At 51.8% G+C, this 19071-nt stretch overlaps 1 protein-coding gene across 1 annotated transcript in view; it reads left to right on the top strand.

Moving 5' to 3' along the window:
- SH3RF3 (SH3 domain containing ring finger 3) overlaps positions 1-19071 on the top strand; it is a gene marked incomplete at both ends in the record, with an annotated part of 328187 nt that overhangs the window by 241977 nt on the left and 67139 nt on the right. The window contains 2 exons of the mRNA XM_080711312.1: positions 4264-4653; positions 16737-16837. Coding sequence (XP_080567438.1) covers positions 4264-4653; positions 16737-16837 — 491 coding nt within the window. The remainder of the gene's footprint in view (positions 1-4263; positions 4654-16736; positions 16838-19071) is intronic.

The following is a 19071-nucleotide window of genomic DNA, read 5'->3' as shown; positions in this document are numbered from 1 at the left end:
ATTAATTAATTTATTTTTTAAATTGGTGCATTGTAGTCATATATCAATCACATTGGAGTACAAGACTTGAGAGGATATACAAGCACACATCATCCAATTAGCCCTCCTCCAGCCCCCATCCCATTCCCTCCCCCTCCCTCAATCCCATGCTTCTTTGGTGATTAACTTTGATACGTTTGTTTATGTACCTCCTGCGTTTTAAAGAGGCTCTGTCTTCCACTATTCCATACCCTCTGATTGGTCACATTAGTTGCTTCACTATAGGGCCCTTTCTATAGCTCAACCTCTTCCTGTTGCCCCTTTCCTCCTAGTTATTGCTAATTAGGGGAAGCATCTGATTTATATTTTCTGCGATATTTCTCTGTGCATGCTGTGTTGCAAGTACCGATCCCACTCTTGACGGCCCCAGTAGTGGCCTGGCTACTCGGTGGACTGATCCAGACCTTGCTGGCTCAAGCAGCAGCCTTGCCTCATGGGAGGCCACGGTTCTGGTCTCACTGGCCCCCACACCGGCCTAACCCCTCAGTTGGCTTCGATCCTGACCTCGGAGGCCGCAGTAGTGGCCTTCCCTCACGGCAGGCTCCGATGCTGGCCATTGGCCCTGGCACCAGCCTAACCCCTTGGCAGGATTCCGATCCCGGCCTCGGAGGCCCCAGCACTGGCTGTACATCACGGCAGGCTCCGATGCTGGCCTCGCTGGCCCCAGCACCGGCCTAACCCCTCGGCAGGCTCTTACCCTGGCCTCGGAGGCCCCAGTACCGGCCTTACCTCACGGCAGACTCTGATACCGGCCTCACTGGCCCCAGCACCGGCCTAACCCCTCGGCAGGCTCTTATCCTGGCCTTGGAGGCCCCAGCACTGGCCTTGCCTTACATCAGGCTCCGATGCCGGCCTCGCTGGCCCCAGCACTGGCATAACCCCTCAGCAGACTCATTATCCTGGCCTCAGAGGCCCCAGTACCGGCCTTGCCTCATGGCAGGCTCCGATCCCAGCCTCGCTGGCCCCAGCACTGGCCTAACCCCTCGGCAGGCTCTGATCCTGGTCTCGGAGGCCCCAATACTGGCCTTGCCTCACGGCAGGCTCCGATGCCAGCCTCGCTGGCCCCAGTACTGGCCTAACCCCTTGGCAGGCTCTTATCCTGGCCTCGGAGGCCCCAGTACCGGCCTTGCCTCACGGCAGGCTCCAATGCTGGCCTCGCTGGCCCCAGCACCAGCCTAACCCCTCGGCAGGCTCTTATCCTGGCCTCAGAGGCCCCAGTACCGGCCTTGCCTCATGGCAGGCTCCGATGCCGGTCTCGCTGCCCCCAGCACCGGCCTAACCCCTCAGCAGGCTCCGATCCCGGCCTCGGAGGCCCCAGTACCAGCCTTGCCTCATGGCAGGCTTCGATGCCAGCCTTGCTGGCCCTAGCATCAGTCTAACCCCTCGGCAAGCTCCAAATGCATCAGATCTCTGCCTCCCCTGAGTACTGGCCACTGCCATTGCCACTGCCTCCACCATGTCAAACCTTTTACAAGCTCTTTTTCCACTCTGAATGTTGTCCAGTGTTCCTAAACATACGTGATGGTAGCATTCGACATTTGGTGTAATTTCTCCAAAAAAATAAGGTTGGTAGGATCCGGTTTCTGCTTCTCCTGAATACAAGTCTCCACTGCCATCGCGGAGACCTCTTTCAACACCGCCTTTCTCCTTGGTCTCCGCTAAACTCTCTCCTTACAGGTGATGTCTAAGATTCTTAACAATATAGAGAAATAGCAGTCCTCCTTCACGGGGAATTTTTCCATAAGTTCCAGTGCATTTAGATAAGTTTTGTCTGCATCTCCAGTGTCCTGGCATCCGCAACAGCTTTCTTAACTCCTCTCCGATATTTTTCTTTTTCTTTTTCATTTTCTTTTTTTTTTTTTTTTAATACGAGAAGACAGTATATGTGGTTTGAGGAGGTAGTGGGATTAGGCACTCACTCAGTAGCACTGTAACCCCGTCGGTTTCCCCATGGGTCCAGAGTGCTCCGCACTACTCCACCTGGGGCCCAGGGTCCCGCGACCCGGACCCCAGCTGGTGTGCCCCACGCAACCCCCGCCCGGAACCCAGGGTACTGAGCCCGGTTTCTCCAGGGGTCTGGCGTGCCACGCACAGTTCGGCCCGGGGCCCAGAGTCCTGTGACCCAGGCCCCGGCTGGCGTGCCCCACGTGACCCCCACCTGGGACCCAGCATCTTACTGGGCCCGGTTTCTCCAGGGGTCTGGCGTGCTACGCACAGTTCTGCCCGGGGCCCCGAGTCCCGCGACCCGGGCCCCAGCTGGCGTGCCCTGCACGACTCCTGCCTAGAACCCAGGATACTGGGCCTGGTTTCTCTGGGGGTCTGGCGTGCTAAGTGCAGAGTCCCGCGACCCGGCCCCAGCTGGCGTGCCCCGCCTGCTGTGCCCCACCTGACCCCCGCCCAGGTCCCAGGATACTGGGCCCGGTTTCTCCAGGGGTCTGGCGTGCTACGCGCAGTTTGGCCCAGGGCCCAGAGTCCCTCTCAATTCTTTTAACTCACTGTTAGGTGTGAACTTAGACTGAGCCAAATGCCCACTAAGAAGAAGAGGGCTCTGTCAGACTTGTCAGCAGAGAACATCCCCCGGGGGGAGGAGTCAGGGAACGCTGTCACTCATTGATGGGGAATTGACCATCAGCCAACTGGGGCTCCATCAGACACCCACACCAGAGCACGGGAGTGGGGTTCTTTCTTCTTCAACTGGGTTCCAACGGGGCAGCCTGCCTCACAGACCTGCCTCCAGGGCGTGTGCTAAGTTGATCCACTTAGGTGCCACGGGGTAACGGTACCTGAGAGAGAGTGGCCAGGCCTAGCCAGTCTGGAGTATTTATTCCTGGGCTGCTCCTGAGCTCCAGCCTTTAACCTATAATTCCAAATTCATACTACCCATGATCAGACTTTGTCAGAGGCACACTCTGCTGTAAGAAACATATATTTTTTTTATTTCTTTATTCTGTGGTATCCAGAACCCTTTTGGAATCACTCCACGTAATAGATGACTGGCTCCCGGTGGGGCGGTGCTCAGACCAGTCTCTGCAAATGGACAACAATCGGGGCCATCACTAGAGAGAGATTCCACGGCCACCATCCCCACAGCAGACTCCCAGCCACCATCACGAGGTCCAGTTCTCAGAGCAGTGAGCAGGTGTGGGGTGGTGGGCATCTGTTGTCATGGTACACGCAGGGCTGGCTGGGTCTGGCAGAGGCTGGCCTTCCTTTTCTCTCTGGTCTCTGCTCTCTGCAGGGCTGCACAGAGTGCCTGGAAATTAACAAGCCACGGAAGAGGTTGGTGGCCACTGAAGCGCCCAGCCCCTCGGGAACTCTCCCTCTGTCCTGAAGAGCCACTGCCCTCTGCCTTGTCTCCCTGGGGCTTTGAGCTGCTCCAGAAGCCACTCACTAGAATCCACAGACCTGAGCTGGGCTGTAGTGTAGTGGTAAAGCACTTACTTCCTATGCACAAGGCCCCGGGCTCAACTTCCAGTGCTGAAAATAAATACACCATTAACCCACAGACATCACTCCTGCCTCTTTCTGTTTTTCTGGTACCTCTCATGCTTGGAGCCACCATGGGAAACAGCTGACCGGTGGGAACACAGTGTTCATTTGTAAGTGGGATTGCAGCCCAGGAAAGTACAGAAAAGCTGGACATGGTGTGTGAGTTTTTCTGTGTTTTTTTTTTGTTGTTGTTGTTTGCTTTGTGTTTTTTTGTTTTTGTTTTTGTTTTTTTTTCCAATACCTGGGATGGAACCCAGTGGCATTCTACCTCTGAGCACACTGCCAGCTCTATTTTTTTATTCTTTATTTTGAAACAGGGTCTCACTGAGTTGCAAAGGGCCTCAGTAAGTAGCTGAGGCTGTCCACAAACTGCGATCCTCCTGTCTTAGCTTCCCAAGTGCTGGGATTACAAGCATGTACCACCATGCCTAGCTTCTGTTTTTTTTTTTTTTTTTGGTTGTGTGTGTGTGTGTGTGTGTGTGTGTGTGTGTGTGTGATGCTAGGAATTGAACCCAGAGGACTTCTACCTCCTAACTAAACCCCAGTCCTATTTTTTTTTTTTTTAATTTAGAAACAGGGTCTCCTTTAGTTTCTAAGAACCTACCTAAGTTGCCAAGGCTGGCTTTGAACCTGCAATTTTCCTGTCTCAGCCCCCCAAGTGCTGGGGTTACAGGCATGCACCACCAACACCTGGCTGTGTATGTTATTTAATGAGGCTCCTTCTCTCTCCCCCAGCTCAATGACTCCGCCAAACAGCTCATCGAGATGGACAAGCCATGTTCTGCTGCTGCTGCCGCAGCGGCTGCTGCTACTGCCGCTGCCACGGCACTGGGTGGTGACTCCCCCTTGCCCTCCGACCCTGTCACGGGGGCCAGCGTGGCCCCGGGCCCCACTCTAAGCAGCTCAGGGGCGGTCAGTGCCTTTCAGCGGCGTGCGGATGGCAAGAAGAACACCAAGAAACGGCACTCCTTCACGGCGCTCAGCGTGACACACAAGTCCTCGCAGGCCGCTAGCCACAGGCATTCCATGGAAATCAGCGCCCCGGTCCTGATCAGCTCCAGCGACCCCCGCGCCGCAGCCAGGATCGGGGAGCTTGCCCACCTGGCATGTGCTGCACCCGTCCAGGTAATGCCCCGTGGTCCAGGCCCCGCTCCATAGTTCTCTGAGGTTCCAGCCTCACCTCTGTGCCCGGCAGCCCCGGTTCCTGGACTAGCACAAAGAAGGGCACCCCAGAACTGCCTTGGGGGATTCTGGGGCTCCCTTCTTGCTGCCTGGCATGGGGTACCTGCAAACTTCCTATGAGCGTGTATAGTACCCTCTGTGTTTAAGCTGATCGGCAGTGGTGCAGGGGTGTGGCTCACCCTGGGAGGAAGTTCCTCGTCTTGTTGGCATCCCCTGTGAGTGGCTACCCCCTGGGGGAGTTGGGGCTTAGTCCTAGCATGCTCTGAGCATCTCTATGGGGCTTGTTCACATCTCTTCCAGCAGAGAAAGGGCCGGAGCTCAGAACCAGAATCAGCCTCATGGTTTGTTAATTTTATTACTGTTATTTCTACAGATTGCTTCTATTTACAAGTGTGACATTGATTTGCTTTCCAATAGTTTCTTTGTAGATTTCAGTAACCAAAGCAGGGTGCTGAGAGAATGGGATATAAGTGGTTTTCTGTAGCTCTGGCAAAAATGAGTCACTGTGGTATGTAAAGGGCAGAACTCGGGGAAGTTTCTTGTTTGTGAACACAGAGACTCAAGACCACCCCAGATGGGCCTCAGGGCGAACAAGGGCATCAGCCTATGGGTCAAACTTGAGGAAGTGCCTGTAAACACTGGCCAGGCGGGGAGGGGGAGCAGAGGTCTAGCTCAGGTCATGCTAAGCAGAGCGCTCGCCCCGTATTACAAAGCCCTGGGTTTAATCACCAGCACTGCAAAAACAAACAAACAAACAAACAAACAAACAAAAAAAAAAGCTTCTGCCTAAACGGGATGTTGTTCACCTCTGTGTACCTGACCTTAGGTGGTTTTCACACACATTAGTTTTCTTCCTGGCTGGGCTGCGTGACCGGTATTAGCAACATCGTACGCTGGATGGTCTCGCATATAAAATAATGTGGCCCCTGAAATACCGTGTGACCTTCTCCACCAGGCTGGCTCCCATCACTGCAGCCACCTCCCCCGACACTTGCACAGGCTCCAGACCCGTGTCAGTGGCTGTGAAGTGTGTACCTGGGTGCTCCCAAGGGCATGGAGTCAGATGCCTCTGCTCACATTTGCACCCTGAGGAGTTCTTTATTTTTTTTATTTTTATACTTACTTGTTTATGTGGATCATATTGAAAATGGCATACATCCAGACTGTGCTTGGTGCCCTCTCCTCCTCCCACTTCCCCCTCCCCCCTCCAACAATGAGTGTCCACACGATGGAATTCTATTCAGCTATAAAGAAGAACAAAATCATGTCATTCGCAAGAAGATGGAAAGACCAGGAGAACATTATGTTAAGTGAGATCAGCCAAGCACAGAAAGAGAAGGGACATATGTTTTCTCTAATATGCCCAAACTAGGGAGTATTAGGGATACCAGAGGGACTCAGATAATGGAGGGGAAACCTCAGCAAAGCTAGAAAGGAAGGGTAGGAGAGGAAGAAGGCTGAGGTTGATTAATGGAAGCGCTACATCCAAATATGTGTAAAAGTATGAATGTAGTATGGTCCGCCTGAGGAATTCTTTCTGTCTGTTCTCTGGAGAGGTCAGAGGGCAAGCTCAGCTCCTGGTGAATGAGTTCTCAGCTCCATTATAATCTTATGGGACCACCATCTTTTTTTTTTTTCTTTGCAGTAATGGGGATGGAATCTAGGTGCATCCTACCTCTGAGCTACACCCCCACCCCTATTTTTTATTCTTTATTTGAAACAGGGTCTCATTGAGTTGCAGCGGACCTAAGTGAGCCACGATCCTCCTGTCTCAGCCTCCCAAATGCTGGGATTACAAGTGTGCACCATCATGCCTGGCTTGGAACCACCATCTTATATATAGTACATCATTAGCCAAAACATCACTGTATACCACATGATTATATATACTTAAATTTTAGAATAGTTTCTTCATAAACCAAATAAGAAATCAAGCAGTGGAGCATGATGACACACACCTGTAATCCCAGTACTTGAGAGGCAGAGACAGGAGGAATGCAGCTTCGAAGACAGGCTGAGTAACAGGGAGACACTCAGTAACCTAGCAAAACTCTTTCAAAACAAAAGCAAAAGCCGGGCATGGTGGAGCACGCTGGTAATCCCAGTACTTAGGAGGTTGAGACAGGAGGATTGTGGTTCACAGGCAGCCTCAGCTACTTAGTGAGGCCCTTTGCAATTCAGTGAGACCCTGTTTCAAAATAAAGAATAAAAAATAGGGCTGGGGGTGTAGCTCAGAGGTAGAATACCCCTGGATTACATCCCCAGTACTGAAAAAAAAAAAAAAAGATGGAGGTCCCATAAGATTATAATGGAGCTGAGAAATTACTCACCAAGAGCTGAGCTTTCCCTCTGACCTCTCCAGAGAACAGATAGAAAGAATTCCTCAGGGTGCAAATGCGAGCAAAGAAAAAAAAAAAAAAAAACTAAACTAAACTAAACTAAAAAGGGCTAGGGATGTAGTTGGGAGGTGAGAGGTGGAATGCTGCTAGGTTCAATTCCTAGTACCAAAAAATAATGATAATAAAAATTAAGTACATGACTGAAGTGTCACCAAACTGCCTGAGTGGATGCAATTTGCTATGCTGCACCCTGCATTAGTCAGCAAGAGCAGGTGACGCCGTGTAACAAGCAGCCTGTCACTCTCAGAGACATAAAACAGCATGCTTGTTTCTTTCTTTCTTTTTTTTTTTTTTTTGAAAACAGGTCTCACTAAGTTGCTGAGAGCCTCACTACATAGCTGAGGCTGGCTTCCAACCTGTGCCATCCTCTTGTCAGCCTCCCAAGTGCTGGGATCACAAGCATGCGCCACCATGCCCGGCAGCATGCTTGTTTCTGGCTCACATTTTTGTGAGTTACAGACAGCTAAGAACCTAGCTCTACAGTGTCTTCACCCCTAAACACTTCCCAGTACCCTCAGGCTAAGTGCCCCGCTGCCTTTTATGGTAAATGAAAGCTTTATGGGAACACAATCATACCCACCCATTCGTTGATCAGTTGTAGCCATTTTTAGACCACTGCTGAGGTCCAGCGGGTCCCAAGGCTTCCTCACGGAGGGGCACACAGCATTTCTGCCCATATTTCATTAGGCTAGAGCAGTCCCACAGCCCCACCCTACTTGCAGGGTGTGACAAGTATTTGACAGGTTCTCAAGCAGGAAGACCCAGGTGCTAGTGACCAGTCTCTAAGACAGCACTTCCCCAAGCCCCGCATCTGTTCCTAAGTCTTTCTGCTCTTTGTGGGTGAAAAACTTTGAAGGGAAAAGCTAATACCTGTAAACACCCAGGCTGGTGCCACACTGATGGCTGCCCCTGGGCTGTGGGTACAGCACAGACAGCCCTGCACTGGGGAGGTCCTGGACAGGCCCGGAGTGTGGACCAACACAGGCCAACCCCTGTCCAGCTGGGCGCAGGCTCCTCCACCCAGCCTCGTCCACTTCTCGGCGTGGGATGGTTTACATGTCACCGGCCAAAAGGCAACCCTTTAGATGGCAAAAATGCCCTTTGAAATCAGCAGAAGGAAAGCACTTGAAAGGCAGCAGGGGAACATCAAAAGACTATTTCTCAAGACACTGAGAAGTAAATTAGAAGGGCTCTGCGTGGAAGCTCCTGGGCATCTTCAAAATGCATGGCCCCCTGCCGTTTGTGTACAGGTGCAGCTCCCCTTGTCATCCGGGTTTTATCTCTGTCGTGGGATGGACGGAGGCATGCTCCAAGTGGGAGAAAGTTCTGGAAAAACAAGGAAGAAACTGATGGGCTTGGCTGCCGCAGGTCTGGCCTCCGGAGGCTGTTTTGTGTCAGCTTCTTATCAGCTTTGCAGCCTCCTGGCTCCACACTCACCTGCAGGGCTCAAGCCGCCTGCGTGGGCAAGCACCCAAGCTTATTTTTATCATTTTTAGAAAGTTATGAATTTAATTACATGCCTTATAAGAAAGCAAAAAAAAAAAGTAACAAGAAAGCCTGCAATGAATAAAAAAATAATCCTGTGGTGAGGATCTGGCCCAAGAAGAAATTTTTCTGCAAATAAATCTGAAAGGAATCATGCCTGTGCTTGTGTGACCTACTATGGCCAGTAAGTTAGGACAGAGAAGCCATGGCTGCCTGTAACCTAGTGTCCTGACTTTCTTTTGGTTTAATGCTAAAACTTTTCATCCACAGCCTGGGATGCTGATGCTATTTTTGTGGTGGGGGGAGGTCTAGGGATGGAACCCAGGGGACTTCGAACTCCAAGCTACACCCCCTGCCCTATTTTTTATTCTTTATTTTCAAACAGGGTCTCACTAAGTCGCAGAGGGCCTCACTACGTAGATGAGGCTGTCTGCGAACCACGATCCTCCAGTCTCAGCCTCCTGAATGCTGGGATTACAAGTGTGCGCCACCATACCCGGCGTATTTCTTTTGCTATAATGACCAGATAGGAACCATATCTGCAGGTCTCTGCCTGTGCCTTGGGGCTGTCCATTGGTGTCCCATGGTGTCCATGGTCCTTGGTGTCCCGTGGTATGGGATGAGCAGCCAGGAGCCCTGGCTGGGCACATACTGGCCTGGGAATGCCAGGGGACTTGTTGGCTTTCTTGGGCTTTTGGCATCTCCTGTGTGGAAGCTACAGTCTATGGCAGATTCGGGGAGTAAGTCTTTATGGATCCCAACCCCTCGGGACATGCAGGGTCCACTTGGAGATGAAAATAGAATCCATGCCACAGAGAGTAGAAAGTAGGAATGGCCATGGATCTGCAGGAGAAAAATGGGAGAGAACCAAGTAAGAAAAGATACCAAGGGCTGCTGAGGTCAGCTTCCTCTGGGATTGCCCATGTCTCGGGGTTGGGGTCCAAAGATGCATGTTGTTCCGAGATAGAAGCATGATAAGGAGTTTAAAGACCCTCCCCATCTTGTGTTGGACCCCCGGGCTCTCTCTGCCTTCTCTGTCGCTGCCTTCCCTAAGTTTCTCCATGCCGAGCTCTGGGTCACCTGCCTCCCAACTCTCAGGCATCATCTAGAGGCAGTGTGGGGTGGCTGGGGAGGGGGCTGGAGTTTGGGGAGCTTTCCCTTGCACCATGTCCCCTCCCTGAGCTCCAGTGTCCAGGCTGGTATTAGCCATGGAATCCACTCTGTCATTGCCAGTCCGCCCAGTCAGCTTCTCTGAGTGGAAGGTGCTTCTGCATGCAGCCTGCCCACGGGGACCCCAGACAGGTGGCTAGGTAGACCAACACAGTGCATTAGAGTTGAGCAGCAGCTCCTCCTTCCTGCAGCCTCTCTCAGAATAGGAGATACTTTCTGTTTGAAGGTGGAACAGATAAGTCATTTGGATATAAATAAAAACCTTGCATTTTGTGCACAGCCAATGAAAATGCCTTTGTTCTTATGAACAGAGAAGAAGCCTATGGTCCTGATGCCTTCCACCCGGCAAGCTGGCTCTCGTACAGGGCGGCCAGTGAGGAAGGCCCAGCTCTGAATGGAGAACGATGACTCTTTGTCCCAGGGTAGAATCAATTGGTCCCAAGTTGAAACTCACAAAGCCCCAGATAGGTGAGAAATAGGTCCTCTTACTTCCCTTTCCTCTTCGGCATTTTGAGAGTTTTCGCCCCACAAGTTGGAGTAGTGGGTGGAATCTGTCCCCCCATAAGCTTCCCCTCTCTGGTTTGTTCTCTGTAATGATGTCGTGGGGGCACCTTGGTAAACCATTGGCCAAAGATGTGGCTTGTTGTCCAAATTTTTTTCCAGTAAGATGGGGGGTGGAAACCGGTGGTTTGCCCTCTTATGATAGACTCCTGAAGCAGGGTTTGACAAACGTTTTTGTGGTAAAGGGCCAAATAGCAAGTATCTTAGACTCTGCTGGCCATGTGAGCTCTGTCATGGCTATTCAGCCCAGTCCTTGCAGAGCCTAAGCCCGGGGCGACGTACACGGGCAGATGTGGCTAGCTACCGATAAAAATGTAATCTCAAAGTGGGAGCCAGAGCAGAGACACTGGGCCAGACCTGACCTGTGGTTGAGTTTGCTGGCACCTGTCCCAGACCATCCAGGTGGCAGCGGCTCCAGCACCATCCAGAGGCAAATCTAGAGCAGCCAGGGGGAGGAGATGGCCAATCCGGGCAGCGGTGGAGGCAAACTTAACCTCATCTTAGGTGGTGCAAGCTATGTGGGCAAAAAGCCAGACCAGCTTTCTCTCTCTGAACAGTCAGCTCTCTTGTTCGGTCAGGCTGCTGGACCTCTGCCCTGCTCCCGGGCCCTCTGGCTACACAAACCCAATCGCCATTCTTTGCAAAACCAAGCTGAAGACTCTGGCCATAAATGTGTTATCCCGAAGTTTTCTTTGGGAAGCAAGTTCCTAAGGGCCCGATTTACACTGCGCATAATGGAATAGTAGCAAGCGATGAATAAAACATGCTCATTCCGCTGTTCCTTGGGGTGATGACGGTGTTTTCTGGACTCACATTAAAAATTAAAATGGGGAAATGGTTCTTCTCTGGGTCTGTACCTCTATCGGTGTCAAAGACAGTGGCTTCAGCCCCCAAACCATCTTCCAACCTGCACACCCCCATTTGCCCCTCTTATTAATCCAAATTAATAAGCAAAATAAGATGACCTGGTTCCTGTGACTGCTTAGGGACCCGCTGAACTGCAACGAGGGGCCTCTAGTCCCCGCAGCACGGCCACCAGAAGCTGGTGCTGGCTTCCAAGTGGGGGAGGCTAGAATTCTCATGACGCAAGTCACTGTTACAAATGACAGCCCAGTTCTTACTGACTTGCAGGTCCAGGGCTATGTGCCCATTGGCCCTGCAGCCTTTCCTAGGAGGAGGAGGGAAGTGTAGAAGCCAGAGGCCTTTCTGGCTCTGGGGCATCACATACCCCACTCACTGGGAGCTCCATGGGGCTGGGAGGCTCCTCGGCACATTTTTCTTTGTTGCTGGCACTGCTGTTAAATTCCATCTGATAAGGGCATCCTCGCTGACCCATGACCCTGGCAGCTGATGCCGAGTGTCCTGGGGCTCGTGTTAAATGTCCTTGGCCTGTGTTTTTGACATCGGGCCCAAAAGGATTGCTGGATTGTTGTTCTATGGGGTCAGTGCATCTGACAGCTGAGCCCCCGCAGCCCTACAGGGTTGGCTGCACTCCAGGATACGTGTGTTCACCTGCCTGGGCAGAATCCCGACGTGCATCCCTTTTGGAATCATTTTAAAGGATATGATGCAGACCTACTTTATTACAGTCAGCGACCTTTCCTGCCAGGGAGCCAATCAGCGCAGCCCCATGGTGAACAGGGCTGGACTTGGCTTTGAAGTTGGAATAGAGATTCCCACCAGGTGATCCTGAGGCCAAGACATGTCTGTCCCAGGGTGGCATTCCCAACTGTTTTTATTCCAAAGCAACCAGAACCCCTTCTCTTCTCTTATTTTTAATCCCTGCTCGGCTTCCTCACTCCTGCCAAGTCCTCACTAATCCCTTAAGGCCCAGAAACATATAAATTAAGCTATTAGAAATCTAAGCAGCGTCAGAGAGGCCACTGCGGTTAAGAGGAAGCCAGGCTTGCGTCAGAGACCCAGGAAGCTGCACGGACCGCGGTCAGCCGGAGGGCGAGGGCCCCTGACACCCCGGTACTCTGTTTAGTTGATCTTGTAGCGGACTTTTTTTTTTTTTTTTTTTTACCCCTCGTATCCTACTCTGCTTCAGAGATGTCATTATAAATATCTCAGGAGAAAAGTTATTCATTAGGAGTGTGAAAGTGGACGGGGCAGTGCGATATCACATGCAGAAGGGGAGAGCAGAGGCTGCTGGTGACGCGGATCCCCTGCAGGACCTTGTTTGAGGAGTTTCTAATTAAAATCGTTTAATCCAAAGCTCTTTGTCCCTGCAGCAGGACCTGTAGTCCTGGCTGTCATGCTCTGCGTGAAGGGACCTCGGGTCCCCAGTAGACTACAGCCTAGCTGGTCAGTAGGAGGACCCTCCAGCCTCTGTCCCCAGAACTTTTCCTTTCGGGCATCAATCGTGACAAAGACGGCCTGATTCAGAGGGAGACAGACTATAAACCCTGTTTGCACAGGAATCCATGGCTGGCCTACCTCCAGCCCTGTGCACTTTTCCTCTCTGTATCCCCAAAGACAAAGCTATCGCCCAGCAGGCTGCCCGTGTCCATCCCACTCTGGGTACTAGTGCACAGTGGCTCCAGTGAGGCTGGTCTACGTTGAGCAACACCGAGTTCTTCCGGTTCTACATAATGCATGGCTGTGAAATCTCATTATATTTGGTTTATAACATTTGTTGGACAAAGTTCCCATTTAGGCCAGATTTCCAGCCAGACATCTCTCTCTCCTGAGCTGTCTTTAGGTTCAGCCAGTATCTTGACAGCCAAAGCCCATCCCCTAAATGGACTCTGTGGCTGCATCTGCCACTATGTCAGTGCCCCCTCTCGCTGAGCCCACCACCCCGGGTATCTTGAAACACCTAGCCTGTGGGGTGCTTGATGTCCACCCCACTCAGGGGAGTGTGCAGATGCTGGCGAAGATGGGATCATGAGCTTTAATAACACTACGGTGTGTGACACCCTCAAGCCACGTCCATGGTCTCAGCCAACATTTCTTCTCCTTATGCCCAGAAAATGAAAATCCATCATATCTCTCTCTCTCTCTCTCTCTCTCTCTCTCTCTCTCTCTCTCTCTCTCTCTCTCCTAGCAAAAGCATTATCCCTCCAGCGAGCCATGGCTGGCATAGCTCAAGGCCACTGGGTGCATTGGGAAAGTAGAGATTCATGAGTCAGGCTGGGAGTCATCCCCACCTCCACCCTGGCTGTTGCTTTGCAGATATCATGCTGTTTGGACTGAGGAAGGACTGTGGATTGGTTTGAGCCAATTTACTGTGTATATCCTTCTGCTCCTGCCCAGCACAACTCCCGCCACCATGCACTGCCCCAGACAGAGTCACCTGGGCCCCACCACAGGGATGCCGCCCCCCTGCTGATGCTGTGGGGTCGCCCCCAATCCTTCCTGTCAGCTCTCAGAATCGCCCACAAAGATGGCGCATGTGAATTAGAAAGACCAAGACTCACTATCGACTGGAGTTTGCTCAGGCCTCAGATAAGGTAACCCTGTAATTCTTTTGTATTACTTTGAATATGTTTGAGAAAATCATAGGCACTCGATTCCAGAAAGATGTAAAATTTGGACATCTATATCTTTAAAATAATGAAATTATTTTTAAGTCCCACCTCCTCAACAGGACCGTGTTAACGTTTGATATGTATGTTTCTAGACTTTTGCCATGAAATGTGCACACCGTTTATAGAATATATAAATGTGTATTACCTCCCTGCCACCAAATCCCAGGCCCAGCACAGCTATATGGTGTTCTGCGTTGTCGTGACCATCCAATCCGGTACCGTGGGACATTTGAGTTCTAGTAGCTCAAGTTGTTCATACTTATAAGCACTTCTGCAGTGAAACTCTGTCTGTTTTTCCATTCTGACTTGTCCAGGTATTCTGGGATTCATTCATAATAGAAAACTGCTGATTCTACATGACTTTTCCCCCTTTCTCTCTGTGTCTCTCCATGTCATCTGGGTAACAAGGATTCGGAGCTGACTGTGTGTGCTGGGGGGTGGGGGTTGTTCTGTCACACAGATGAATGTGTTGCTGTGCAGGACAGAAGGGACGGAGATCCTGAGACAGGACGATGGTCCTGGATGATGCTCTGGGGCCCAGAGCATCCTGAAAGTCCTTATGAGAGCAAGGAGGGGGTTGGACACAGAAAGAGATAAGACGATGAAGGCAGAGATGCCGCTGGCTCTGAGGATGGAGGAACGGGCCATGGCTGAGGAACACAGGCAGTTCTAGAAGCTGAAAGGGTGCTTCCCAGAGCTTCCAGGGAGAGCACAGTCCTTGGCTTTCGCACTGTGAGAACTCTGAGAAGTCAGTCTGTATGGCCAATGGGTGGCAGGGGATCGCCAGCACGGCCTGCCTAAGTTCAAGCCCAGCCTCAGCCACTTGCTGGTTGTATGAATGCAAGCGCTTCACCTTCCCTTTTCTGTGCCTCGGTTTCCCCATTTTGTAAAGTGGTGATTAAAACATACCCATTTCCAGGCCCATTGTGTGCATTTCTGTGCCACCGCTAGCTCTGCAGAGGGCCATCTCATCACCATCATTGCGGCTGCCATACTCAAAAAACATCCCTAAGACTCTGAGCTCCCTCCCTCCTCCTGCTCCAACGCTGACCCTGAGCCACACTCGGCCCCCTGACAGGTCCCCTGCAGAGTGGTAGGTCTGAGAAAATGGCTACCTTTTCCCTTCTCTCCTTCCTGGGCCTCTCTGGAGCCTTAGCGGAAAGACCAGGTCCCCCACAGCCTGGCCTCCATGCCCCTGGGCCATGGTCCAGGCCTGCCTAGCTCCCCTTATCCAGCCTCCTGCCTCTGCCAGGCCTAGGCTCCTCCCTGCTCCTCCAAGCCCACGACCACCCTGCCTCCTGCCCCTAAGGAGCCCACCTGGGCTCTTCAGAAACCCTGGTGTGTGTTCTGTGGTCCTGCCCCCATTAGGAGAGCGCCACCTGCTGGCAGCACTGGCGGTGGGATGCTTGCTCCCTCCCAGAGGCTGGAGGTTAGCAGCAGTCTCCCTCTCTCCAACCCCAGAAGCTCCCTGCAGGAGAATTCTGAAGGAGGATGGTTGTGGTCTGGTCTCTGGCACTCTCAATGGAAGGCAGGTGTAGCAGACAAAGGGAAGACCTCAGGGCTTTCAGGGGAAGAAATGCTGACTCCTTCAATATTGCTGGAGATGGACTCCCATCTCCCTCAGGCACCCTGACATCCTCCTCTCTATTGGGCTCCTGGGGCTATCATATTGGTATCACAAACTGTGGCTCTGAGCATAGAAAGTTACTGTCACACAGTCCTGGTGGTCAGAAGTCCCAAATCAAGGTGTTGGGGGAGTTGTTTTCTCCCAGAAGTTGGCGGGAATCTGTTCTGACCCTCTCTCTAAGCTTCTGATGCTGCCAGCAATCCTTGGCTTGTAGATATACATCATTCCAGTCTCTGCCTCCTTGGTCCTGTGGCTTTCCTCTCCATTTGTCTCTCTTGTCCTTCTCTGTGTCATATAAGGACACTGATCATTGGTATCAGAGATAATCTCTTCCCAGGGTTCTTGCCTTATATTATGTCTGCAAAGACTCTGTACCAAATTAGGTTACATTCACAAATTCCAGGGGCGGGGACTTGGACAAATCTTTTGAAGGGAATATACACAAACCCATTCTACCTTCCTGATACCTCTGAACAGAAGGTCAAGACAACTGCCCTAAGGAGGGGAGCCGGAGGGGCAAGCTGGGTGTAAGGAGACATGGAAACATTGTTGGCCCTCTTGGGCTGACTCTGATGATTCTCCACGCAGGAATTTCCTTGGCAAGTCGCAAGGCAAGACTTTACATCTCTCACTCCGCGCTAAAGCCAGAGAGCTCAGCTCACACCCGATGCTTAGGAGGCGCCACCTGGAATCAGACCATCCCTCAATTCATGGCCTGCATAAGGAACCCTTGGAGGCTTGAGCCTCACAGGATATGGGGTGGAGGTGCTCCGTAAACCCTGGTCGCCCCACAGCCTTCTACTGTCCAATGACACAGGGCCAGTTTTCATTCATGGTTAATCTTCAGCTCCCCGTGACACCACCTTTAAATAAGGTCATATTTTGTAATAGGAAAGGTTTTGTCTGAAGTTTCTTTAACATACACAATAATAACTAATTCAAGTTCTAAAACAAAGCCAGGCTTCCTAACACAACCATCTCCTATGTTGACCGTGGTCTGCTGCTCAGAGGGGCTCCTAAAAGATACCTTGGAGACTGGTGTCTCCCAGGCCACCAGGATCCCTTTAATGAGCTGAAATAACATTATTAACAGCCCAGGCGAGCACAGCCTGAGAATTTGGGAGGCCAGAAGGCCACGCAGCGAGATGAGGGCAAGTGGCGGCCGATACCAGCTGGACCCTGTGTCTCTGCCTCCCTCCCTCGGCTCAAGTCTCCCTCTCCTCACTTCTATCTCCTCTTATCTGTCTCCAGGACTCCTCTTCAACCGGACCTGTCCCCACGGCCATCCCACGAGCTGCCACACTGACTGGAGAACAGGGCACATCTCCCAAAGTCCAGCTGCCGCTCAACGTGTGAGCCCCCCTCTCTTTTTATCTGTCTGGGTTCCCTGACCTCCCTCCACACCCTCTACCTGCTGGTATTGACACACCTTGTTTTTATCAGCATTTTCAGACGGTCCGTAGCTGAGCAGGGCATTTATGTGCGTCGGATAATACTGCCCAAAGAAGAGCCGGAAACACAGGTCTAGCATCATTGACCCTATGGCAGTTATGATAAGAGGGGGAGGGGTAGTCAAAATACAAGACAACAGGGGTACTGATCCATCAGGAAAGGCCCTCAGGCCTGAGCATGGCCCCAGGGAGGGAAGAGTTGAAAGGAGAGTCCTGGGGAGCCTGGAGCAGCAGGGCGTTACTGGCTGTGCAGAAGCAGCAGCCAGCCTCTCTCCACTGTAAGTGCCGTCCCAGTGCGGGCCAGCTGCATCCCGGCCCCAAATAGAACCAGATGAATCACCGCTAGGAAGTGAGATGCTTATCTTGTTTAGAAAATCTGCCGTCAAATTACAGCTCTCCGATACGTGCAGTTTAAAAATTCCCCACTTAAGTCGCATTCTGAAGAATTAGACAGCCCCCTGCACTTCCATTTGGTGATGAGCTCAGTCTCTCGGCTGGGATTTGCGGTGGGCCCCCATAGGAATCTGGTGAACAAAATGGTGACAGGTGAGAGGGATATTCAGAGCCTATATGGCCACAGAAGGGAAGGTTGGTGGGGGGTGCTATTGGAAAAAGCAGCTTGCCACACTTAAGAAGGTTTCCTAGAAGTGACTTAACTGTCTGAGTACACTTCACCTTGCTGGTTGGGCCAAGCTGAAATCTAAACACTCTCCCTTCACCTGCACACCGTGCATGATTAATCAACGTAACGAAAGACGTTTGTTCATCCAGTTTCGCCTAGTTACCTGAGCAAAGCATAGATTAGTAAGCCACATTCCAGATGTCTTTAGGTTAAAATTCAAATTGTCACCCACACGGGACTGAGGATACCATCAGCCCCCCACCCCATCCGTGGGTTCAGCCAACCACGGACCAAAATCTTCAAGCTGGCTGGAGATGTAGCTCTCAGTAGAGTGCTTGCCTAGCATGTGTGAGGCAGGCAGACAGGCAGGCAGAAAATAGCAGAAAGTTCCAAAGAGCAATACTTGAAATTGTCATGTACCAACAACTTCACTGAATCACTGAATCCACAGCATGATGTGATGTAGAGGAATTGTCGTCAATTTTATCAGCCTATAGAGAATATTGGAAGTCTTCAGGAAGCTGCATGGAAATCATATGCAGCTACAGCACCACAGATGTCAGGGATTTGAGCGTCCATGGGTGATGGCATCCGTGAGTTCTGGAACCCAAGCCCTGCCGACACCGAGGGGCGACAGCAGTGTCTTCAGACGATGCTCCTGGATCTTCTTTTGCTTCTTCACTCCAGCCAGGGCTAAGACTATTCATGAGGAAGGAGATTCACTTTGCCCACTCAGTGCACGAAGGCGCCACTCCTCTGTAGCAATATGGACTCTTTTGCACGCCCCCCGTTTTCATTCTGATGTTCTGGGAACTCCATTGGTTCTTGGGCTTGTCTGCTGGATCTTCTGTGATTACTGGTGGCCAGAAATATGAGCGTCCAGTGCTGGAGGCCACACTGTGGGTCAGGGTTGAGCCATCAGGAGGGTCTGAAGGCTGATGAGAACAGCTGTGAGCGAGGGGTCCCGACACTGGAGGGTTTGAGTTTGATTCTTGCCTTCACTTCTCTGTGGGCATCTTAGGGCCAGGCATGAAAGACAGAGGAGGCAGGGAGAGAGTGGAGAGTCCCTACGTGGCTGAGAAGCAGGGACAGGAGGAAGGCGGCAGGGCATCAGGGCCTTCCCATCCAGTACTGGCCACAGTGACAGAGTCTTCTATGCTGGAGGGAGGAGCTGCACAGGCCTCAGACCCATAAGCCAGGCTCAGCCTCCCCCAGCCCCAGCTCCTGTGTGCTCAGGACAGCCATAGCTCGTGGGTATTAGAGCCGGACCCCCAGAACTAGACATCAACTTGCCACTGGAGATGGAAACTTCCAGTCAAATGCGATTCACCACATATGGAGAAAGCCCAACACTCCCACCAACAGGTGGCTCCTTAGATGCCATGGTGGGGGCAGACCTCAGGGACTGGAGCAGCAGAGGGAGGGGTTGGTTTGCAGAAAAGCAGGGGAAGGCAGCAGTCTGCAGTGCTGGAGTGGAGACCAGGTTCCTGAATCTGGTGGTAAGCATCCGTCA

This window comes from Muscardinus avellanarius (genome assembly GCF_963383645.1).
Source record: "Muscardinus avellanarius genome assembly, chromosome: 15".
Lineage (NCBI taxonomy): Eukaryota > Metazoa > Chordata > Mammalia > Rodentia > Gliridae > Muscardinus > Muscardinus avellanarius.
Note: the sequence above shows the minus strand (reverse complement) of the source record. Positions and strands in the feature narration are given on the sequence as shown.